A 25,059-nucleotide genomic window follows, 5' to 3' on the forward strand; every position below is an offset into this window, starting at 1 on the left:
ACCGGTTACTGTTCACTGTTCACTCTGCTTTTCCTCAAAGTGACAGCTCAGTGCTCTCATCCGTTCTCGATCATTGTCATTGAGTTGACTTATTGGAGGCTGCTGAGTGATTGAGACCTAGTTTACTATGGTAAGCAAAGCCCCGAAATCACTTGTCGCTTATGCCTTGTTCCGTATAAGTGACTGCCAGAATCGAGCTGAACTAGTTTTCGATTAAGTCGATCTTGAAAAGTAACCCTGTTCCCTATCTAGGATCTCGCGTATTTGCTCGTCTTTTATGGAGTTGGAACGGCCTTGTTGATTACTGTTCTGCTGTTTGGAGAGTCTTCCTACTTTAGAAATACTCCAATCGGTTGGACATTTCGATTCATTACTGAGACAATACCTGGCATCTCATGGCAAGTACCACGCATCGAATCCAACATGCACAATTTGGGTTAGCTTGGCTGGTTATGAGGATCATCGCTGAACTTTGCCATTGTTGGAGACCTTCACAATTCGTCAGTTTTGGGGGAGAGGATCGTTGCTGAACTTTCACCATCTTAATATTGCTTTCAGGAAGGTATTCTCGACAATCTTTGGAACGAGGTGCACACAGCGTGTCTCTGATTGTGGAAGTGCAATTGTTGAGACTCGACACCCTGGTTTACAGGTACTACGACCTCTGCGAGCCTTTCTTTTTTCGCCTGTTGCTCAACTTTGCACTTTAGATATTCTACTTGACTCTCATAACTGGAGGCATCGGTATCTTCTTATACCAGACATGGCATCGAATACCTAACGAATATCTAGGTCGAATTCACTTGTGAGGCCTGACTTGTTTTGGATCCCACGTATTTCCTGACTCTAAAACTTTCTTAAAACAATTCAGATTTGGTATTCCTGCTACCATATCAACTGTATACTACTCCTTCATCAAGGCTTCCATCACGGATGCAGGAACCATCACGAAAAAGAATATGGAGAAGGCTGGTCGTATATGGGATTTCGACTATATATTGTATACTCCGAAAGAGTGCTCGACGTGTAAAGTGGATCGGTTAGTGATTTCTTCATGCAAAGGGACTACTATATTGTCACTAAAGGCACCATCTGAATTTTAGGCCGGCACGATCCAAACACTGTTCAGTATGCAAGAAATGTGTAGCTCGATTTGAGTAGGTCGGCATTATGAACCCGGCTTTTCGAGGCTTTTTTGCTAACTTTCGTAAATTTCTAGTCACCACTGTGCTTGGAGTAAGAGCAAAAAAGTGAACAGACAAAGATGAGTTTCAGATTATTGACTCAATTCTTCACTCCCTAGTAAACAACTGCGTCGGCCACAACAACTACCGATACTTTCTCCTCTTCCTCGTCTCCACATTCTGGCTTTGTGTCTATGGAGTCTACTTGATGACCTTCATCATGATAGACTCTGCAAAAAAGCACAACTACTTCCAAGCCATGACATATGACTTTGAAACCCGCTCACGAAGGAAGCTCTTTATGCAAGAGATTGTGATGCTCATGATGGCACAAGAGATTGCCTTGTTTGGATTGAATCTGTTTGCTGCCATGGCATGCCTTGTAGTTGGTGGCTTTTCAATGTATCAGATTAGCATGGTCCTGAATGGAGTGACGAGTAAGTGTTGATGTAGAAAAGTCGAACATTCTGCTATCTTACGATAGGCGGTTTTTTGCTAGCAAACGAGAGCTTCAAATGGGACGATCTAAAAGGAGCCATAAACTCCAAGGAATTAAAAGTGGTCGATTCACTACTCTTATCATATAATCAAAACTACGGGGCTCTGGTGGGAGAACAGTATGCCAAGGGACTACGAGTCACGAATCCTGAAGCTGGTCTTGTCGCCGCCTCTCGATTAGGAATACATACATCCACTACACCAGAATCACCACCTCCCAAATCAAAAGCTACTGATGGTGGAATCCATCATAGAGGAGCATCGGCCAAGAAACGTGTTAAGGGCATTGCTCCAGAAAGTGGTGATACTCAAATACTGGATGAGAAGGATGCCATTCCAATCAAGACGACAGCATTGACGAGTGTCAAACAGATACGTAATATTTATAACCGTGGCATGTGGAATAATCTCATGGAAGTCATACTTCCAACACCAATATAGATATAACTTGTTTGATATTTGTCTCAGTGATATTCTTTTGAAAGACTTTGTTCGCTGCCATGATACGCCGACTGAAAGGAAGAGCAACGTTACAAGATTCAAGCAAGGATACATAGAACCACACATTGGTTGAACTTTAAAGGAGCTTTAGATTGATTTACAAGCTGACAAGCAACACAGTTATACATTCATGGTCATTGAAGAGCTCAAACTCATAAATTTTCAGAAGAATGATGGACCAAATGGAGCCTTGTCTTTCCGTCTCACCACTACTCGAAAACACTTTATCAGACACGTCGAGATTTGGTCTCACACTTGACAAAGATGCTTACCGCAATACAGGCCTTCCCATCTGAGTCCCCCAGTACCCAAATCCATAAGCATACGCTCCGGACGGGCGTCAAGTTCTTCAAGAGCACGCATCACAGTCACAATTTGAGCTTCAGTGACTCCATACCGCTCAAGGAAGACCTTCATAGTGGCAACCGAGACTTGGATTCCAAGACCATTGGGTGAGGTTTGGAGAGCAAAGTATTGCTCACCGCCCCATTTCTCGTTGGCTACAGCGCCGATGTAACCAGAGCTTCCGTATTCGTCGTGAATGCGTTTGTCCTTGAGCCACAATAAGATGCCACATAGTACACCTGTGCCATATGCGACGATGGTTTTGTCGTCCTCAATTTCGTATCTTGTTATTGTTTGATATTGATGGTTTGGTGCCTAATTGGAGAGGAGATGTTGGATTTAGCGTTTGACTGGTTTACAACATACATTCTCGTCGTAATGGTATCAGGACCAACGCCCAAGGAAGATGTGCTTGATGGGAATCCTCGTGTTTCTTCAGGAAGGGATCTTTGACAGGAGCCAACACCAAAGGAGAATCGGTTTTTGATGGCCTCGTTTCTAAAGTAGCTTGTATAGAGAGTTTCAATGGTTTCACCTGTTTCTTCTTGAACCGTACGGCAAGCTCTTGGAGTTGCGAAAATGTTGTCTCTTTTAGGAAGAAGATGGAAAATAGGACTTCATTTCGCGTTAAGACGCGTCAATCTGCAGCTATTTGGTATTTAATGATAATAATTATAGTCACCTAGTAGCGTTCTGAACGTGCACTTCGCCCGTGAGGGTTGCCAAACTGTTACCGCCTTTTCACGCGACAAAACAAATATAATGCTTTACTTTCTGATGATTTCTAATATACACAAAACGGTTTTTTTATTGTGGCTCTCTGTTTTTACTCCACGGGTTGTTCTTTCCGAACTCGCCTCATATCAAAACATCGTTGATAACTATATCTACATAATCTCACTCACTCGAGTATCCCACGTCCATTCTCTATATTACATAATGTGGAACCACGAACTCCAAAAGTACAGTCTTTTCAATTCCATCGTTCATATGGTTTTGCCCGTCTTCTGGAGGTACTAGTCCCATGGCCACCTTCAGCATTGTGGGATGCCATATGTCGTTGAAGATCACCAGATCTAACGAAAGCCTTTGGACATCCTTCATGAGTGCAAGGGAATGGTTTGACACGGTTTGGATTATGTGTTGCTTCGTGAGTCTATGGATACAAATAGGGTGGCACTTAGAAAGAGTTCACACATGATAACGAAAACAAGAGAGAGAAAAAACTGCAGTATGGATACCTTCAAGTTGAATTTCCTCGTAAACGTCTTGTGACAGGTCTCACATACATACGACTTTGAAATCCGACGCTTCCTTCCACGGTTTGTCTGTTCCGGTGCTTCTTCTGCCGGCTCATCATCCAAGTCATCGTCATAGCCGTGTTGCTTTTCTTCATCATTGCCATTCATTCGGGTATTCTGAACCCTCATTTGATTGTCCACCTCATAAACACTTCGGACAGTGTTTTCCAAAATGCTGATTACGGTGTTTATATCCAGGTTGGCATCCTTTGCCGCTTGTACCTAGAAAGGAAAATACAGGTGTCAGGGGCAGCGTTTGAGCAAATGAGATTGTAATGTTGACTTGCAAACTCACTGGACCAGTAATCAAAGTTTGAAGTGTGTTGGCATCCATTACGCGTTGACGTGGTTGACGCATAAAGCGCCTTTGAGATGGTGCAGGGCCTTCATTTCCACTTTCTGATGATGGAGGAGGCCTAAAAAGAGCATTCATTAGAAAAGCTCACATCTTGATTGTGCTTGATCAACAAATCCGACATTCATGCATTCCTGGAACTTAATCACTACCACAGCACAATCACCAGCATAATATTTACCTGTGTGCAAAGTCAACCTCATCATACATTCTTTCATCATCAACTTGTACAGAATGTTCAGATCCTTCCTCAGAAGCCCAGTCACTATGCGGACTGACGTTCGAAGTCGTCGTGAAAGCCGATGCAGGAGACGGGATGGCCTCTTCGCGTTGATGCGTAATAAAAGGTATAGACAGCTGTTCTCGTATTGGATGTGAAGGTATTTGTGGCTCGTAATCTTCATACAATGGAACCAGTGACTTTTGAGATGACTGGGACGTTTGGGATACTTGGCTTAGAGCGGTATCGGTTCTAGATAGCTGTGATAGTTTGAAGAGGTTGTGCTCATCGTTGGGCCATGAATGGGTTCTAACGTTTTCCGGCTGTTGATGTCGTTGTACTTCAGAAGACATTTTCAAAGGTTGGTATATATTTGAGCGGAAGACAGGGCTTTCCTGTAAAGAGCAGAATGGATGCGTTAGTTGATCTCATCGACTTGAAATGCAAGAAACGACAAGGTTTGTTTGATGAGGCATTTTTGTTGACTTTTGTGCGCTTTCCTCCAAGGAAGAGCTCCCTAGACTATGGACTATTCCATTATTACTTACCGTGAACAGTACTGTTGGTTCCGTACGGTTCTGAGAACTAGTGATTTGGGCCTATCTCCTCCAGTCGCTGAAGAAAAATGTTGACCAAAACAACTCCGTCAAGAACCTCGGTAAACATACAGTAATCGGTCTTTCTGACAAGAAGAGAGCTGCGAGACCGTGAAAAAACACGTTATACACGAATCCGGATGAGGGTATATATATTTGCGAATTACGTAGTGCAAGTTTATCAGTGTACAAAAAATGCTGGCATGCCTTAATCTTCCATATCAAAACTGGGCTCAGACACCTTCAATGGGGTTCGAGTGTTCATCAAATCCACATCCTTCTCCACGAAACTAGTGATATCCTATTACACGATACAAACAAAAAGTTACTTCTTTTCAACGAATGCTTGAACCAACGTGTTACCTGCATTTCAGTATCCCCTTCGGGCGATGATGCTGGCGATGATCCTGTATTGATCCGACACAGAACAACAGGAGTCTGACATGCGCAACATTGATTAACTGTGAATGATTATTCCCAACACAAATTCATGAGGCTTACCTTTGGCGTTGTTGACTCACTTGTAGATTGATTTGAGGAAATCATACGTCCTGAATGACTTGTGGGACTATAAAAAATATCGAGAATCAGTAAGCGTCCATTGTGATTGCATTTGTCTTTCACCTATAGGCGTTTTTATACCTAGAAAACAACGCAGAAACCGGATTTGAAGCAGGCGCAAGTAGCGCATTCTCCTTCTTCACTTTCACGTCAATATCCATCATGACGGTTTCTGCTTGTGTTACTGGAGGCTGCGTGGATTGTGTTGACAATCGTGTTGGTAGGCTATTACTTGACATTGATAGTTCAGCGCTTTCAGTATCCTTCCTAGTATCTACAGTAATTGCATTTGTGCTTCCAACATCACTACGAGTGTCTTGCTTATGTACATTTTCTGCTCCAATTGGTGTTGGTGTAGTTGATCGATTATTTACAGATGGTATTGCAGGTTGCGATGGAGCGGGCGGTGACATTACTACTTTGATTGGTATTGCTGATGACGGATCACCCTTTTTGTTGACATGATTCTGATTCGGAACTGTCTGCGATTGGTTGATGATGGTTCCTTCGTCTTTAGGTTGCACAGGCTGTGATACAGCTACTTTTACTGCTGCTATTGATGATCCATCGTCTTGCGTATTCACATCGGTCTGATCTGGAGCTGCCAATTGATTAATAATGGTTTCTCCCAGCCCTTTAGCTGCCACCGGTTGTGAAGGAGCCGGCGATGTTACTACTTTTGCTTGTACTGGCGACGATGCATCACCTCTTTTGCCGATACATTTCTGATCGGGAACTGTCTGCGATTGGTTGACGATGGTCTTGGTTGCCTCTTTAGCTATCGTTCGTCGAGTTGAATACTGCTGTAATAGATTCAACCATTCCTGGGAGGTAGTACTGATTGGATCTAGATTAACGTCCTTTCTTCGTTTTGATTCCTCTGCGAAAATGGTATACGGTGAAGGACGATTCAGTTCGAGTTGGGCGTTTGGAAAGCGACTGGGTTCGTGCACGAGAGGATAGAAGCCTTCTGATGGTATAAATGGTAAAATCCGTAGTTTCATGATATCAGAGTTTGAATTATAAGGGTCATTGTGATCGTGGGAGTATGCCTTCAAAGGCCCTCTAGTCCTGTTAATGTCTCGGGGTGATGACGATGAGCGTTGGCTCATGATTGAGATCCAGTATTTAGAACGAGCTAATCATTCCTAAAATAACAAGAACAATTAGCTTAAAGTCATAAACTATCAGTGCACCGTGTCAACAGTAAGCTTTCGTTTCTTGGACAACATTTTGCAAACAAGTGAACAAAACAAGCTTAAAAAGAAACCGTAATAATCAAGAGAACAGAGCACTGATTAAAGTCACCTTTACTCTTGCTCTAGCTACCTACTAGGTTGCTCTCCTTTAGATGCAAAGATGATTGATCTCACCATCGACGAAGACGACAATGATCAAATTGAAATTGTTGAAACCGTTGCTACCAGCAATAGTAGTATCCCACAACAAGAACGTGCTATTCAGCCTGATATGATGAACTGGGAATTGAATTCCTCCGTGCTAGTCGGTTCTTACAAGACGTCAAACATTCCAAACGCTCATATCGCCAGCTTTGATCTCGACCATACTCTCTTCCGGCCAAAGAATGATAGGACTCATTTTCGTGGAAGTCATGAATTCAAGGTATATTGATCGTTTTGATAGAGGTGAACGGTATTGTTTTGGTAATCGCTTGGAAAGGCACTACAGTAACTGCCGTATTTTCCGGCAACCGGATCGTGTCGTCGTTTCTTACTCTTGAATTCTTATATGCTTTCAAGATTCTCGTCGTTTTCTCCTCTTTCTCGCAGCGAACACTCAATACAGGACACTCACTACAACCCTTGTTTTTGCGCCAGCTCACCTATCAAAATGTACCTCAACGATTGAGGGAAATACACAATTCTGGACACAGGATCATTATATTCTCAAATCAAGTCAACCTACGAAAGACTCTATCGGACGAGAAGGCCTTCAAACATAGAGTTGAAGCATTCTGCAAGATGGTTGATATTCCGATTTTGGTTTTTGCTGCTACTGAGCATGATCTGAACCGTAAACCTGATCCAAATATGTTCAATGTAAGCACATGTTACAGGTTTACTCCACAAACCCCGATGAGATACCAATTTGGTGCACATTCTTGTCTCGAACTGAACCGATGATATTTCTTTAGATCTTCATCAATGACTATAATGGTGGCGTTGATGCTGATCGAACAGTGTCATTCTTTGTCGGTGACGCATTTGGTAAAATCTTGGAAGCTGGTGACAAGTCCGTCCCAGAGACCGATGCTCTGTTTGCAAGAAATGTAAATCTAGCGTTCCTCACACCAGCTCACGTATTTGAATCCAATACCGTAATCGCTCGATACAGAATAATTGTTGATACTCCATCTCCTACGGTTGTTGTAGACAGTAGACCATCCTGGAGTATTAGAAGTACCAGTAGCAGTGCCAAAAGGAAGGCAGCAGCTCAATCTACTTCTCCACCCTCCAAAAAGGCTCGTACTAATGATCGAAAAGCCGATAATAAGCCTAAGAAATCAAGAATGGAACGGTCTTTGGAAACTATGACACTACCTGTTACTGTTGGCACCTTCATCAAACCTCTCTTTCAGGCACGAATCGCCGATATAAACGAAATGAGAGCTCCTCCCATCGATGTAGACGAGGAGACACGAAAGCAATACAACTGCGAACGACTAAACAGGCTCGTACGTCACTTGTTTGACGTTGTGGCACAATTTCGATTGTTGCGACAGGAAGATTGGAGAGGTTTTGCAGCTTCGTTATGGGAACTCATTGGAACAGAATGTTTTAATGAGCGATATAATGGAGAAATCGCAAAGGAAACATGGAGGAAAGGTCAAAATATGGACCCCGAAGAAGAAATCGTCAAGGTATATGAGAATCTATTGATCTCTCGAAACCTTGTCACTGGTAAAGACGACTTGTTTGGGACTTGTCGTTTTATGCTTGTAGGTGTCAATGTTCATCATCCTGAACTGAAGAGCACTATATTCTCTCGTGGTGAGTAAGCAATTGAATATATGCGATAAAGCGATAAAGATGCATGTGATTCTCAAACTGATTTGCTTTTGATGTGATAACTCAAGGTGGTACTGTTGTGGAAGCATGGGATTCAGCAGTCAACTATATTTTGACCAAGGCTACAGCTTCTTACCCAGAGGTACTGGCGGCGATAGGAGTTAAATCTCTATCGGTACGTGAAAGCATTCGCTTGGAGAGATTCTGAACACTCCATAAACTCGCTAACAAATCAAACACCACTCATTACTTTAGCGTGATGTCGCAGTAGTCGACAAAAACTGGCTTGGAACGTGTGTCTCTGCCCGCCAACTAGTAGATGTCGTACCATTTCTTAAAGATTTGGATCCAAACAAGCGACTCTTGCCACCACCGAAGCCCAAACTTGGTAAAGCTGTACATTCAGACACAGACACAGACCCAGGCAGTGATGATGCAGATGATGAGGACGATAGTAAACATTCATCTCGTGGGAAATCAAAGTCTTCGCCAAAACGCTCGAAAGTGGTAACCGGAAGTGATAAATCCGATAAACCCATTTCCAATGCCTTTGCTACTCGATCATCCAGGCCTGGTAATAGTAATAGTAGTAGGCAGGACGATCCACCACGAAAAGTCCCAGCATTTGTCAAGAAGAGACAGGAAAAGTATATAAAAAAGAAGGATAAAGCCAAACAAGCTGCTGATCGGTTACGACAAGAATTGACAGATGACGAAGATGAAGATTACGACAGTATCAAAATGGGCTTTGACAACTTTGATCCAACTCGTCGATCAAGTTTAGATACAGAACCGGATAGTGATCATGATGAACGTGCTCCTTCACGACCAACCACATCATCAAAATCAGCATCAGTGGTGTTGAGCAAGGAAGAACGTGAAGCTGAAAAGACTGCTAAAGCTTTACGTTTTGAATTGGCAAGTGATTCTTCAGATAGTGATGCTGGAATGGTGAGTTCGTAAATTCAAGTCGTAATATTTTTTGCAGTTAGCTAATCAGTTGGTTCTGGTGTATTTTAGTATCCTCATGATAAAGAAACGGAAGACACCGATGAAGAATCTGAAGTTGAAGTACCTGCAAGCAAGGAAGTTGGGAAAAAGGTAGATTGTTTGTAGCTGAATACTCGAAAATGTCTCAACATTATATAAAATAGCTCTCTCATTTTTGGTGTCTCGTGACTTTCTTTCTAGATTCGTTACCAGGCCTCGTTTCAATGCATGAAGGATTCACCAGCAGGTGTAAGCAAGAATGCATGTGCCAATGAAGCTCTGGTTCAAGAACTCGAACGCATCTTGGCTCGAGCGAAAATAAGTTGGGATAAGAGTAGTCAATTCAGGGTTTTGCAATACCAAAAAGGTAAATGCTTTGACACCTGCTGATCGTTTCTTTAGGTTGTTCACAACACACCGTTTCTAACCTAATTCCCGTCTTCTATCTTCTATTCAGCTATTAATTCTATCAAGAAGCATCCCAAACAGATAGAGACTTATGAAGAAGCTCGAGCAATTCGTAAGCATGATTTAACTTCTCTTTCTGGTTAACGATCAACTTTTTTTGGTACTGACTCTAACTACTACTTTTTCGCAACTCAGCGAATATTGGAGACGGAATCGGCAAGAAGATTAAGGAGTTTATTTCGAAAGGAACGATTGCTAAGGCCAACTATGTTGCAGAAGATGAAGCTTCCATTGCAATCTTCACTTCAATCACTGGTGCGTGCCGTGATATCACCCTGGTTTGCTAAAAAAAATCCTTGCTACGACTTGATGTTTCTGAAAATGTTTTTAGGAACTGGAGTTTTAACTGCTCGAAAATGGTATAGCCTCGGCGCCCGCACAATAGAAGACGTCCGTCGCTTATCCTCTACTCTCCCAAAACCAACCATAAACCTAACCTCAGAACAAAAAATCGGCGTCACATACTATGAAGAACTCAAAGAAAAAATGCCACGCTCCGAATGTGGGCTTATCGGAGACACCATCATCAAGATTGCAAAAGAAGCTATTCCCAACTTAGAATGCTACATTACCGGATCCTATCGCCGTGGTCTTCCCCAGAATGGAGACGTGGATATACTTGTGACGCATCCGAGACGAAATATGGATGAGATGATCTTGACCAAGATTATACCACCATTGAAGGCATCTGGTGTTGTGACTGATGAGATTGTTACGTCCATGACGTCTGCTGGCGAGGAACATTCATTGTGGAGGGGTGTTGCTCAGTTGAAGGGGGGCATGCATCGTAGAGTTGATATCTTGATTGTGGAATACGAGGAGCTCGGTGCTGCCTGTGAGTCCAGTTTCGTCTGCTCGTTTTGCATCATTGAAGTTACTCTGATTTTTGAACAGTGCTTTACTTTACCGGAAACGATGTCTTCAATCGTTCTTTGAGGAAATTGGCAAGAGTCAAAGGCTTACGTTTAAATCAGGTAATTTGAGTGGTTGGCTCTATTTTCAGTTCGTTTTCAAATATGCTCACACAATCTTCCTCCAATCTAGTATGGTCTTTACTCTAACGTGGTCAGAGATGGTGCAAAGAAGCTCAATGTTGGAACTCGTGTAGCTGGCAAGACTGAAATTGGGGTCAGTAAACAATCAATTGGCATCGACCGTTGTTCCTTTTTTGTTGCTCAAGCCCTTCTTGTTGTTCAAACCCTGTTTTTTTTAGATTTTTGAAGCACTTGGAGTTCCATTCCGTGAGCCTGATCGCCGAAATTGCGGCATTTGAAGTTTATAAGAGATATTTTGCTATCATGTAAAAGAGAATGTAGATATTGTATAACACGAAAACACAGCAACAGAAAACAAACGCATATTTTAAAACTAAATTGATCACTAGAATGCTATTTACATGAGCGACGGTTTTAAAACATAGTAAGTGCAAATTGCGATAAGCTCCTAGATTCCTGAGGGCAACTCAACTATTACCAACAAAACGAAGTCATAGGGGATGTTGGTATATCGTCCAGCTAAGACACCACCACACTGCATGGTTCACTACAGAGTTGAAGCACAAGTCCCCTCATTCAAAATCATCATCATGACTTCCTCCACCTCATCTTCAACCACCTTCTTCATCTTGTCCTTTTGCTTCCGAATAACAATCTTACTACCCCATTCAGACGCACTAGCTCTCGAATTGATTTTGGGATCAAAGACCCTCGCAATCCCTGTTCTTCCCAAAATCATAATCTCACCATCGATGGTGCGATGTAGATTAAAGAACTAGGGAAATGGCATACAGCATAATTAGTAAGCGATTTTTTTGTCCGTCCAAACTTTCCAAAAAGAGCACCCCTTGAGTGTGCAGCAGGATGCTTACCTGGAAAGGCGCTTCTCCATTCCCACCAATCCCAGGCCCACTATCCAAATTCCCCACAGAAGTAGCACTGAACAAGATACTGCCCGCCTCCAAATCAATCACACTAAACACGCCATTATACGACAAGGAATACATGACAGGCCCAAACACGTAAAAGGTAGCAATGAGGTCTCGTGGTCCAACTCTCATATGATGGCGAGCTATAACAGGTGATGCCGAGACAGGTCGGTATCCATTAAAATCGTTGTGTTGCTGCATGCCATGAATACCATTATTCACAATGGCAGGACTAGCTCCATTTCCAATCAAATCAGCAGCAATAGACTTCCAAGAAGGCTGATGACCACGATTCCATAACTCCAGTCGTCTAAATTCGAATTCGTGGATTGTTTGGCGGTATATATCGTCTATATCCCATACAAGGATTTCGGCTACGCCGTCTGCGGCATCTTGATGCCGGTCTGGATCATCGCCTAGTGATACCATTGTTAGGCCTCGAGGACGATTCCATGTGTTGTTTGGGCCTCGGTCGTCTGCTTCGTCGATGAATGCCATTCCCCATACTAATATCGTGTGGTGAGACAGTGTGAGTTCATGTGAATGCAATATCAAATCAAAATCATCACAGCGAAAAAAGTGATAGAGTCTATCGACAGATGTACCTGGATGAGTATGACCATTCAACTCTAACAATGGTATACCACAAACAAAGTCCCAAAAGACAATTCGTCCATCATCATGTCCGGTCATCAGAGTCGAAGGATCGTATGGTGCCGTTTCACTTAAACAACTATTGAGACATGTAAAACAGATGATTTAGATGCGAGTTTTTTCCATCCTCACTTTCAGTAATGATCAACTCAACCAACACTTACAAGACACGGCTCCCATAATCAATCCTCCTCACAACCTTCCCCGAAACCAGATCACACACCAGCCCAAGCCCCCTCCTGGCATCATCCCATCCCAAAATAACCAAACAATCCTGATACCGAACCCCTTCCTCCTCAAACACCCTATCGGGCAGCGGATACGGTATAACTCGTTGCCCTTGTAACCCATCAGGCAACTCAACAGCTTGATATCCTATTGCCGATTCAGATAAATCGAAACTTGAATCGTCTCGTATCGAGTCACTAGATGGTAGTCTGAAGGCTTCAAGAGTCTTCCATGTACGTTCAGGGAACTCTTCGACTATGGATGCAAAGAGACCGCGTTTCTCGTCTACGTAGTGGAGCACGTTTGTGGAGTCGGCATTCCATGATGGGAAGGTGGTGTATGATACGAGTTCGAGAGATGGGATGCGGATGAAGAGGATTGACGATTTGATTTCGTCCGTCATTAGTTTTGGGGGTGCGTGAAGGACTGATATGCCCAAGAGATTCTATATTGTGTTGGGCACCAAAAAAGGGATTAGGCCATGGCAAATGACTCGCTTCAAGAGTGCGACTCAAATGCAATTGCAAGTCCATACACCAATTCCCCTCTACAATAATTTCGCCCACACTTACCGATGGATTATCAGCCAACTCGAAATTCGCATCCGGACACATACTACTGACAGCAATATTCAACGGCCTCGCCTGCAGCAGCTCCTCCAAACACGAAATCAACGATCCGTGGCCCACACTCCTAGCAGTCCTCGTCTTGAGCGCAAACCTAACATTTAAATTTCGATGAATAACGATGATTTTATCAGGAAATTATTTAAATTACCAATGTGTCCTGTCTGGCCTCGACACCAAATTAGTCAAAGGTGTCAATCCACCATGTGAGAATTGCGACGATGCAGGCCATGGGGTATCTGGAGACACAGATATAGTAGCAGTTCTATTGTTGTATGACTGGCCTAGCGTGTCCCATGCGTGACGCGTAAGTGTTGCTTCAATGTGTTTGCGTCTCCAGTCGGGAGGAGATGGTTCATCGTGTCTGCGGTATGCGTGGCTGTTGTTTAAGATTGGGAAGGCCTATAACGAGACATATATGGTCTTTAATAAGACAGCTTCGTGGAGTTCAATGGTCATGTGTTTTGGGCGAAACTATACCTTTTGGTATGTAGTAAACCATAAGTCGTTGGAGGAGGCCAGCCTAGCGGTAAATGAGAGTTTTTCATGTTAGGAACACTTGCTCTAACCTCTTTCAGTTATCATTTGTAATGTGTGCGCCTTCCATCAACAACCAAACAACAATGTGTGTCATGTACCTGTGGCATTTGCGGCTGCAAGCAGCAAATTGAAGCAAGTCTCTGGCAGAACTCTCAGCTACATAGAGCAGTACGTTCTGCCATATCGATTCGAATAGTTCTGGTAGTTCATCGACCTCCATAACCTGAGTTGCCAGAAACTCTAGATATTGTAAGACAGATTAGAGCTCGACCAGAGTGTCCAATTCCTTTAAAGCTGATAGATATCACTTTACGGCAGTCCTTGTTATGAGATAGCTTTGAAATTTCTTGAACGTTGGTGAGAAGAGAGAGCTTGTCACGAGTTTGTGCTGGTGGTGGGTTTTGTCGGAAACTTCATTGAGTTACAGAACATACAAGGAGTCGCGAATTATACACTTTATAAATGATATGACGCGTCACTTTATTTGAGGAAGGGAACAGTTAAGGTTTACAATACAAGTCGTACGCTAGGTGTGTGTCCGTCACCACTCAAGCAGTAGCATTCTTAAGCGACTCTTCAAGCTTCTTGAATTCACGATCATTTATAGCATCCACTTCATCCATAACTTGCTCCACCCCTTCCACCTCTGGTACATAATGCTACGTGGCAAATGAAGCAAGTGTTAGATTACAACGTAGTATGACTTCTAATATTTCGATTGTCCTGTTTGCTTGTGCTTCGAAAGCAACAGAAAAAGAAGATTCAATGAAAAGGAAGTATGCTCACCATAAGCATATTCTCAATCCCATTCTTGAGCGTCACGACACTCGAATCACAAGTACGACACGACCCCTTAAGCTTCAACTTCACAATCCCATTATCAAACCCCTTATATTCTACATCTCCGCCATCATCTTGAATGGTGGGTCTGATTCGAGTATCCAGAAGTTCCTTGATCATGGCCACCACTTCTGAATCTTCAGGCAGGATCTAGTGAATAGAGCAGCGGGGCGTATCAATACTTTTGAAACGAATCCATAATGTGAAAAGCAGCAAAAAAAACGACGCCCAAAAGTGCTCTCCATTACCTCAGTATCACTCGGCCCCCCAACAAACCCATCCTCCAGCACCTGTCTCCCACTGGTAAAGAAATCCATAATCGATGCATATATATCCGGCTTCATAAGCTGCCACGGCGTATCCTCGTCCTTTGATATGGTGATAAAGTCTCGTCCCAGCATTACACCTTTAACACCATCGATCTGGAAGATCTTGAATGCGAGTGGGGATGACGATTTGGCGTCTCGTCCGGAAGTGTATTCGAGTGTCGAGGACGAGTCTGAGAGGACGGGAACTCCGGGCTTGAATTTGAGGGAGTGGGCGTTTGGTGTTGGTTCTGTTTGGATGAACATTGTGCGAGCTGGTTTGGTAGTAGATTTATTGTAGTTAGTCAATCAAACATATCTTCATTCACATCATATTTACTTTATCACACACTTGCCTGATGTCAGTCGAAATGGTGATGATCTTGGAAATGTGGTGCTCTTGTCCATGCCGATTCGAGACTTGGTTGGTATTGTAGTAGATATAGAGCGTTTTTGTATTGATGGCTTGCATCGTTGGCATGTTACTGCCACTCTCTGAAACACTCTGGTTGCCTTCATTGTGTGTTGAGCTTGAACTTTTGAATTGACCAAAAAATGTGTATGATGCATACTGATCCATGCTGACAAACACAACCATGAGAGATCAAACCCATCCAGGAAGCTGCTATTACGCCAACAAATCAAATGGTTTGCAATTTGAGGTATATCTATTCGCGCTGTATACAAATTTCTTTTCCGGATTTTTTATATATCTATTCTACTACTTACTATTATAGACGCTAGTTTTGATTTTGATTTGCTCTCATGACCACCTACTGTGATTTTCTTACCCAAAATAAGCTTACTCTGATCACCTTTCAACAATACGCACCACACATCAAGCCCTCAAACCCCCCAACATTCCTCTCTTAACAAATCCACCTATACAAACTCCTCATATGGAAGGACACCGGTAGCTGATTCGGTATATGTGTGTTGTCGTTCTGGCATAATTCGATAAAAGAGGGTAAAGGTGGGATCAAAAACGAGAAAGTATCCTCGATTTTGAAGTATGGCATTATGATTGCATTTTCCTCGTTTCCCACATGGACATGACGTCGTGCTTTTGCTACGATGACCTCCTTCTCCTTCTCCATCATCGATATCAGAATATATACACATCCCTCCTGATCCTACTTCTCCCTCCTTGACATCTCGAAAGGTTCGCAATACCATGGTGACGAGTTTCATTTCATCGAGCTCTGGCTCCAAGTCTCTCAAATAGCATAAGAGTGACTTGGCTGGTACAAGCTGCTTGCGTTCCGGCACTAATACTGATACATCTATGGCACCATCGTACGATCGATTCAAGATGAGAACTCGCTCGTCATCGGGATCATCACTATAGCTCGGATGTATCGATATTTTCAGGTGACCGTGCGGTGTAATAAAGGCTTCGATTTCAGTTGCTAGTGCGTCAAGAGTAGCGAACTCAACTTGATGGTCGTTGAATACGTTTCGTACTTCGTCTGCTGTTCGTGGGTGTGGATGATTATGGATATTATTACCACCACCACCATTATCGTTGTTGGCAGCAGTAACAGCACCAACACCGGGAGCCTCACTACTATTGCGTTGTAGTCGTTGTGTAGGAGCACGTGGCTTTGGTTGACGGATGGCATCAGTCATTTCAACATCTTCTATATCACGTTTGGTTGGCGTCAAGTCGTCAATCTCCACTATCTTATCGTCATCATCATCTAGCACTATAATTGGAGAGATGATGCTACCTGTACGATTGTTTCGATTATGGTTGCGACGATTGTTGCTGATGATGTCGTTGTAGCGATATGGGTATAGATGAGATGGTCCTCCAGAACGACGCGTACGACTAACTGCATTGCTGTTACTATGAGTACGGTAGTCTTCATCGTCATCATCCAGAATGCGTGGAGAAGGTGAAGGATGGTGCGAGAGAGAAGCATTCATGGCTGAAGGTCGTATCGCTATGGATACTTTGGGAGCTAGTCGTGGCCAGTACTTGCTCCTTGCCTTTGCGACTCGCAATCGGCGTCCAGCATACATTCGTCCGTCCATCTCCCTCGTTGCTATTTTGGCTTCATCCACCTATGTAAAGGTTTTAAACATTTAAGCCTCACTGACATGCATCCTCTAAAATTGGCTGAATATGAAATATCATACCTTTTCATATGTCACAAAACCAAAAGTAGTATGAGGTGATTGCGGTATCCAATATTTTTCGATCCTGCCGTAGCGAGAAAATGCACCTCGCAATTCTTCTCTGCTTGCGAATGCCATATTGCCGACTAGGATGAAACGGCCATGAAAATGGTAAGATGCAAGTTTGTCACGATGATAAATGATGTAAAGATCAACATAATCAATGCTTCATATGAGCGTACGTACCATATCTGTCAAAGAGCGGGGGAAAAAGTAGCCAATCGAAACGATCAGTCCAGTGTCAATGTTAGACCATCACACCAAAAAAGCAACTATCAATCAACGAAACAAGCAACAAATCACTCACATAGTAGAATCTTGCTTCTTCTTGTCTTGTGGCATGTGTTCCAAAACAGCTTCAATATCCATCGGAGTTCCTTGTGACCCAGCTGTAACACCACCCAGTTGGATGCGTACTTCGCCAGAGTCCAAATTCTCAGCGACCTTGAGCAGTCCAGAAATGTATTCACAAGCTTCTTGTTCAGTGGCATACTGCTGATACTGAGACCTTGAAACAGGAGGAGGAGTTGACCTTGAACGAGATACATGACGAGAAGAGGCTGGTTCCACACTCATCAACTCAGGTCCATTGTTATTGGTATTGTTGTTTTCGTTGTTGATATGGCCAGTCCTTCTGGTGTTTATGGAAGGTTGGTTGAACATCCTTGAAGTTGGGCAATTTGATGTCTGGTGTTTGCTGTTCCTAAAGAGGGAGGGAGATGTAAGATTACTTTAGTTCTGTGTGCCTTGCTATGCGATGCTCAGACTTTTTTTACCTTGCCTGATATACCGAGGCTTGAGAATATCGATACGAGGTTGGATGTGACGAATGTCAAGAATCTGAGGGCGTACAAGTTGTGGGCGTTGATAGGAGAGACACGGAAGAAGCTCAACGCGTATATGAAGGTCAGGAAATATCTCATTTACGTGATTATCGCGTATCTGATTGCCAGCAAAAGTTTGTGGCGTCTTTTTGATGTGAGCTTTGAGAACACATAAAACTTGATCTAGACATCAGGCACTGCAGCATTTCTAGTTTCAGTGTATATTATCTTTCAATCTATAAATCTAAATATAATGTTATGTTGATAAAATAATGTTATGTTTAAGGAGTTATATCCCAAACTCTCATTGTCGTTCCTAATGAAGCAGAAAACATTAAATTACTCGGCAGCAGGCAGAAGATAGAGGTGAGGTAATTTGTGTGTCCTAGTTTTCAAGTATAAGTTTGTGAGCGAAAAATGAATTCTGACGATCGCTTGAATCTGCCACAAATCACAATCCAAACACTCGTTTCTTACCTATGTATTGTCGAACCACCTGTCCTGTATTGATATCCCATTCACGTATAGACCTAAAGAGAGTAAATTATCAACGTTAGTCATTGAACCTGAGAACCACAAGTTCGTCAGTTGTTTTGTAATCTTCTCACCTATCGTGAGATCCACTGTATAATCTAAAATTTGGTGCTCCCAGTACACACAACGTGGATACGGAACCTGTATGGCCGGAGTATACTCGTACACAATCTCCCGTAACAGTATTCCATTCACGAATGGTCTCGTCCCATGATCCAGACCACATCCGATTCAGCTCTGAAAGAGCCTTGACTGAATAAACAGAATTTGTATGTCCAAGATAGGTTTTCACTTGCTTGCCACTTTGTATGTTCCATTCGATGATACTGATGGACAAGGAAAAAGTCAGTAGGAGTCGAATATTAGAAACTTTTTTTTCTCTCTAATTCATACCGTTTATCTTGACTAGCACTAAACATCCTATTCACAGTCCCATCCACCCAAACCGTGAAAACCTCATTCGTATGCCCCGTATAAACTTTAACCAGCTGCCCAGAATTCGTATCGTATTCACGAATCGTCTTATCTGCTGAAGCCGTAAACAGCCTCTGAGGTATCACATGCAAACCCCATACGGGCCCGGTGTGCCCTTTATACGTTCTAATCACTTTACCAGTCTTGAGATCCCACTGTTTCGCAGTCTTGTCACGGGATGCTGAGTACAGGACTCCCTGAAACACAAAGACTGAATCTACAGAGTTTAAGAAGCCGGTGTGGCCTGAGAAAGTCATTTCGCCTGTTCAACAAAAAAACGGCGTTATTACAGATCAGAGTAGCGTCGATAAACAATGACAGACGGTGCTTACATTGATTGGTCATAAATGACCACTTCTTAATTGTGTTGTCACCAGAACCACTGAAAACACAATTGTCAGGAGATGGTAAAGCGAAAAGTGCTAAAAATGGAAAGTTATCGGTCACGCTGAGACAGCAAACAAAAAGGACAAGCTGAGTACTAAATATGCTCTTACAGTAAACACTCTTAGCATGACCGGTCAACGTGATAATCTCCCTTCGAGTCTCAAGAGGCCCGCTTGTCACTGGCAATACTGGTGATATTGGCGTCACCGGTGATATAGGTGGACCAACGGCAGAAGACGTAACAGCAACAGCCACTCCTTGATTTGGACTCGACGATGCGTCCTCTGGAGAATCAATAGCAACAGCCAATACATCCGCGACAGAACTAGCAGGAGTAGCCTTGTGCTCTCGTAAAAATAACAACAGGTCGTGAATCCATACTCTGTCCACAGCACTCTGACATATCATTGCTCGAAACGCTTTCGTTTCGACTGAATCGGTTTTCAGACGTCTGAGCATGATATCGTCCGATTCCAGCCGAACAGCGTTTACGAATTTCTGGAATTCCACTTCTTCCACGAGTCCAAAGTTTTCCGTCCAGAATGATTGTGCTTTGGGGAAGCCCGAGAGCTTTTGGATTGCCTTGGTAGTTTTACTATTGGCGTCATCTGCATAGCTCAAAAAAGTTAAAGCCCAACACAGAATCATGCCAGTGATTTGAACCGCATCTTACCACTCGACAAAACACCCATCGAGGATGTAGCAGAAGATCCAGCGCTGGACGGATTGCTAGTCGTTTGGAGCGATGACCTACAAAAGGTGGTGGAAAGCAGAGTGAGACGACGCGAGCAAAACATTCTTCGATTCATCAATTCAAACTCACCGACTCTGCAAGTATATCCTAGCGTCCATACTGCCACGCTCCGAAGCCTTCTGAAACTGTTCAGAGGCCAGCGCTGTATTCTTGCTTTCACCACCAGACCCATCCTCCAAGCACAATCCGTATATGTAATGTCCGGTAGCATGAGACGTTAGGTCAATACACATCTTGGCCCAGTATACTGCCTTTTCGAACTCTCCCTTTTGATATTGTAGTTGGGCTAGTTCTGCGGCTCGATCGGAATCAACTGCAATTTGTGATTGCAGGACGATCTTCAGGCCTGGAATCATGTTTCTAGAATCAAAGTAGTTGGTTACGTCTCGAGTTTCTGTTTTCTCTTTTTGCATTGCGCTGCAATCAATCGTACCTATCAACTTTGAAAACTTTGGTTCCTTCTATAGCAAACATTCGTTGAACTGTCTCTCGAATCGTCAGCTGAGTCTTGCTCATAGGGTGAGCATGTTTGACATTTGGAAAGACAGAGATATCAAAGTCAGTAAATTCGACCCATTTCCCTTGCTTGTCTTGACTAGCTACAAAGACTGGGTATACTCGTGATTGCTTCGAGTTCTTGGCTTCCAGAGCATTTTCCCACTACACGAAACAAGGACTTAGACCATCATATGTATGGTTAGATACCTTCTACATCGGAAACAGCCTCTTCAATACCTCAAGAAGCATATTATCTGGCTTCTTATCAGCCTCTCTAAAAGGCAATATTGCGTGTTTGGACACTATCAACACTATAATCCTTGATCGAAGCAGACCAGCCAAGAATGATGCTTCAAAGGACATAGATGGTTGGAGGCATTCTTCATCCAAATACCCGTGGAGCTCGTTATTTCGGAGCTCGTACCACAGTAACTTTGCGGATAGGGAATCAGATGAGACACGGTAACTGAAAGAGGTTTGAGAGATGGTCAGATTGAATACCACGAAACTTTCGTTTCTTGTTTTTGCACAATAGACTTCCTGCTCACCTGATAAAAAAAGAATGAGCCTTGAACTTGAGATTGCATTGCCACGAAGTAGGACCAAAGCGCTGAGCAAAGTTATCCAGCGCCGATTGCGGTGGATTTGGCGCTAATGGACATAGACTTAGTAAGTTCAAGGCTCCAAATGATACTGCTGCATCGAAGGTGGAGCCCTTACCGAGTAAGCTTGCAGATGATCCAGTCTTGACTAATCCATACTGGAGCATTTCATCCTGATAAAGTTGCATATATTCCATGACTTGATTCGCAGTAGGTCGCGATTCCGGCTGAATAGACAGGCACCGAACAATCAACTCTTTGAATGGAATAGGGCATGGCCACCGATCCATTTTAGGAGTATTTCCCTAATTCAAAATTGAGTTGATTTTGACGTCGTTACAACGTTTGGTTGAACTGCTTACCAGCCAAAACCACTTGATATTGCCACTCGTAATCTTCTCAAGCGGCACTCCGTATGGCCCAATACATGATCCGATCTCACATAGCAAGACACCGAGAGAATATACATCTGTAGCTTCCGTAGCCTGTGATGTACCGGCGTTTAATTCAGGAGCCATGTAGGCCATTGTACCAATCTTTCCAGCAGAAGCCAAATCAGCAGCACTCTGCGATGCGAGCCCAAAATCAGCTAGTTTGGCTCGTCCAGTCCCGTCCAGCAAAATATTCGCTGACTTAAGATCCCTATGTAATATTTTACGGAAGTGTATGTGCAAAAGTCCACGAACGACATCCATAGCAATTTTAAATCGTTCCTTCCAATCCGTCATGCTAGTTATACGACCATCTAGAGACCCTCCCTCCATGTACTCCATAACAAGATATCGGCGTCGATGCAGGTTTGTAGTTTCCGTGATACCATAGAAATACACAATGTTTGGGTGTCGTAAAGAGATCAAGACTCCGGCTTCTTTGCGAAGATTGAGCACATTCTGCCGTTGTCCGTTGACGTCGATTGATTTTACGGCTACTTCTGCCCCATTGTAGTAAGCCTTTTCCACAGCACCTACAGCGATGAGTTACGTTAGCTATATATGGCATTGGATTGTTACGGTTACGGCGATTTGACAATTACATCAAGATATGAAGCCATTCAAAGAGTAAGTTTTCACGTAATTAACTTCAAATGGTCTATTCTTCTGCTTGATGTCAAAATCCAAGCGCCCTGAACAAATGTCCCGACGATTTCGACCAATCCAACCATCCAAATTCGAACTTTCTGCAGCAAATGGCCTTCCATCAAAGCATAAAGTAGCATACTTCTTCCACCGATACCGATTGGCATCTCCTCACAAGGAATGCACAATCTTATTTTCTGAGCTTTCAAATACGCACCTTGAGCTCCAAGACCAAGAGGTGTACGAGGGGACGGGAACGTTAGAGACCTTTCATCTAAAATGTATTCCTCCATACGACGAGAGTTTGATCTCGATCTCTGATTAATGTTAGAAGGCAATAGGTTGCACGTTTGTGGCGATGTCGGTTGAAATCACCTAAAACTGAACGTATCCTCAAAGTCACGGGATTACGTGTCAAGCTGCTATTTACAGTCAACAGATCGCCTGAAGCTACTTGTGATCCAGTTAAACCACAAAATTGCATGTCTATATATATGAAAACCGTCTGTACAGTCCACTAAAGTGCAATTACAGCAAAACACTGTTCATCATAGAAAGGTAGGCCTTGTCGATATGGACAAGAAGGACAAATTAGCACCATCTAGTACCACTAGTTTGACTGGTATATCAGGTACTTGAGACTGTAGATGCTCGAATTCACTAGATATAGGAATTGAATCGGTCGACCTGTGACGAAAAGAAGGGATCAGCATCGAGCACAATGTTTCCAAACTCGACTCTTGTGGACTTACTTGATGACAGTGAAACTAAACGATGGAGGCCCTGGATTTGACTTTTTGAAATGGCTTCGAGGCTTGTACGCGTCAAAGTCTAAAGCCCATGTAGCACTTAGAGGTGATTCCAGAATGGGTAGCGGTATCACTCGAAGCTGTTTATAAATATCATCTACAAATTCAACGAAGACAAGTGTTGGAGCGAGAGACTTTGCAACTGGTTCAACAGTCGTACTCACCAAATGATATGCATTCGGACGTATTCACTAGTGCATCATATACATTTGACTTTCGTGGTGGTTTCCACCAGCTCGTGAATCGAGATAGCAAGAAGGACAAGACTTGATTTACTACAAAATGAGCAAGCTACTGAGCGAAGTATTCAACTTGACGACGAAACAAAGCCTTACGTGGCTTCCACACTATCACAGTCGATTTTGTGGGTTCTAAATCGTTCAGGGCCTTGTCTGCTTGTGGTATTATCAAGTCTGATTCTTTCAGCAGACTATGCCGATACACGCAGTACCCAAGCCGTCTCAGGTACATGTACGCCTGATTTGAAAAGATTCAAATATTAGCAAATTCGACTCAGAGAAAGTGCCATAAAAGTGTAACAACTCACTTGGCACTTTTCTAACGTGCACCACGAATCCAGCAATAAGAGATATGCTTGCTGTAGCGACACGAGTCCAGCACCGACTCTTAATACAACGACACTACGTTCCATCAAGTACAAAGTCTCTTCGGGAAACAGTCGAAGCTTTCCCTTGACTGTTAGTCGTCCTGTCGTCATAAAGTGTACTCCTGTTGGTTGAATGATCTCGGCCATGCGTTCTTTAGGTAGCCACGTAGCTTCCACGATCGTCCTCCTATGACGAGGAGTGTGCGAAATTGTGAGAAAAGGAGGACTTTGATATTCTGTTGCTCAATATAACCATTACTTGGCTGCACGACGTTCTTCAGACAGTACGAGCATATAAGCGTCCATGGATTCTTGTAATTTAGTCCGATGTTCATCAGAACCGTTTGGTTCACCGAGCTTTAATCCTCGAATGGCCATCGTGTGTCTATAAAAAAGTTGATGTCAAGCTCAAATTCTTACTACAAGACGCGTAAAAGATCACCGATCACGACGATCAAACGTACTCTCTTGAGAGTAGTAATGCACTAAAATCTGGTATGCCTTCTTCCTCATCCTCCTCGTCAACCTCGTTTTTCACAAGCTTCGACTTTGCAAGCTTCACATCAGCTTCCTCGTCAGAGAAACGCTCTTCGTCTTCCAAATCAGGCACTAGCTCTAGGTCAGGCTCCGCATCAACGAACTCGCAATCTTTACTGAGCGATTGGTCGATTGTCGCCATCGCAAACAATCTTGGACTAGCTGAGTTTTTTGTTTTTTGAAGGTGACTGCTTTGGCAGGTGCTGTTAGATTTGATTTTTGAGAGTTGGATCAATCTAATATCTATATATTTGCTAGATTCCAGCTATTTATTCATACCGAACGACAATGACCATCGAAGAAGACATCTTCATATTGGATGACATTGACGTGCTTGACAGGAGCTCCACAAACACAAGCTCTGATGAAAGAATCAAGTTCACCACCCTATCAAATTCATATGGCGCGAAGGAATTGCTCATCAGGTCTTATACTCGAGTAAGATAACTCATCACGTCACACTCCTCAACCATACATTATTGGTGGAGCAGTCACTCAACGACAACTTCTACATTTAGTATTAGTTGAAGCCGTACGCTGTCGAAAACTGTACTGCTTGGAAATCCAGGAGGTCCTCCCGCAAAAGATCAAAGTTGGTGGTAAACAGGAGC

General features: G+C 43.2%; 5 protein-coding genes across 5 annotated transcripts; 2 read left to right on the top strand and 3 right to left on the bottom strand.

Annotated features, from left to right (window-relative positions):
• Positions 1-395: 395 nt before the first annotated feature.
• SmJEL517_g01995 (uncharacterized protein) lies at positions 396-2,123 on the top strand (the record flags this gene model as incomplete). The annotated part of the gene is made up of 8 exons (XM_031167923.1): positions 396-436; positions 559-652; positions 711-805; positions 872-1,039; positions 1,104-1,157; positions 1,220-1,236; positions 1,304-1,621; positions 1,684-2,123. The coding sequence occupies 8 exons, from the start codon at positions 396-398 to the stop codon at positions 2,121-2,123; spliced, it is 1,227 nt and encodes a 408-aa protein (XP_031026238.1).
• Positions 2,124-2,345: 222 nt separating this feature from the next.
• Positions 2,346-4,757, bottom strand: SmJEL517_g01996 (uncharacterized protein; the record flags this gene model as incomplete). The annotated part of the gene is made up of 6 exons (XM_031167924.1): positions 2,346-2,392; positions 2,456-2,843; positions 3,495-3,684; positions 3,822-4,051; positions 4,125-4,245; positions 4,366-4,757. The coding sequence occupies 6 exons, from the start codon at positions 4,755-4,757 to the stop codon at positions 2,346-2,348; spliced, it is 1,368 nt and encodes a 455-aa protein (XP_031026234.1).
• Positions 4,758-6,920: 2,163 nt separating this feature from the next.
• Positions 6,921-11,321, top strand: SmJEL517_g01997 (DNA-directed DNA polymerase; the record flags this gene model as incomplete). The annotated part of the gene is made up of 13 exons (XM_031167925.1): positions 6,921-7,184; positions 7,400-7,621; positions 7,717-8,572; positions 8,659-8,765; positions 8,846-9,541; positions 9,611-9,691; positions 9,782-9,947; positions 10,038-10,100; positions 10,184-10,303; positions 10,380-10,883; positions 10,943-11,022; positions 11,093-11,176; positions 11,262-11,321. 13 exons carry the CDS (start codon positions 6,921-6,923, stop codon positions 11,319-11,321), a joined length of 3,303 nt encoding a protein of 1,100 aa, XP_031026235.1.
• Positions 11,322-14,568: 3,247 nt separating this feature from the next.
• SmJEL517_g01998 (uncharacterized protein) lies at positions 14,569-15,432 on the bottom strand (the record flags this gene model as incomplete). The annotated part of the gene is made up of 3 exons (XM_031167926.1): positions 14,569-14,679; positions 14,807-15,010; positions 15,109-15,432. 3 exons carry the CDS (start codon positions 15,430-15,432, stop codon positions 14,569-14,571), a joined length of 639 nt encoding a protein of 212 aa, XP_031026155.1.
• Positions 15,433-18,451: 3,019 nt separating this feature from the next.
• Positions 18,452-24,590, bottom strand: SmJEL517_g01999 (uncharacterized protein; the record flags this gene model as incomplete). The annotated part of the gene is made up of 20 exons (XM_031167927.1): positions 18,452-18,555; positions 18,648-18,700; positions 18,779-19,030; positions 19,098-19,440; positions 19,511-19,600; positions 19,676-20,173; positions 20,239-20,315; positions 20,389-20,679; positions 20,753-20,979; positions 21,055-21,283; positions 21,366-21,468; positions 21,538-21,724; positions 21,782-22,383; positions 23,094-23,182; positions 23,248-23,401; positions 23,469-23,579; positions 23,640-23,781; positions 23,852-24,098; positions 24,171-24,296; positions 24,376-24,590. 20 exons carry the CDS (start codon positions 24,588-24,590, stop codon positions 18,452-18,454), a joined length of 4,140 nt encoding a protein of 1,379 aa, XP_031026230.1.
• Positions 24,591-25,059: the final 469 nt, after the last annotated feature.

The sequence above is a fragment of the Synchytrium microbalum genome (genome assembly GCF_006535985.1).
Source record: "Synchytrium microbalum strain JEL517 chromosome Unknown SmJEL517_scf0007, whole genome shotgun sequence".
NCBI classification, from domain to species: Eukaryota; Fungi; Chytridiomycota; class Chytridiomycetes; order Synchytriales; family Synchytriaceae; genus Synchytrium; species Synchytrium microbalum.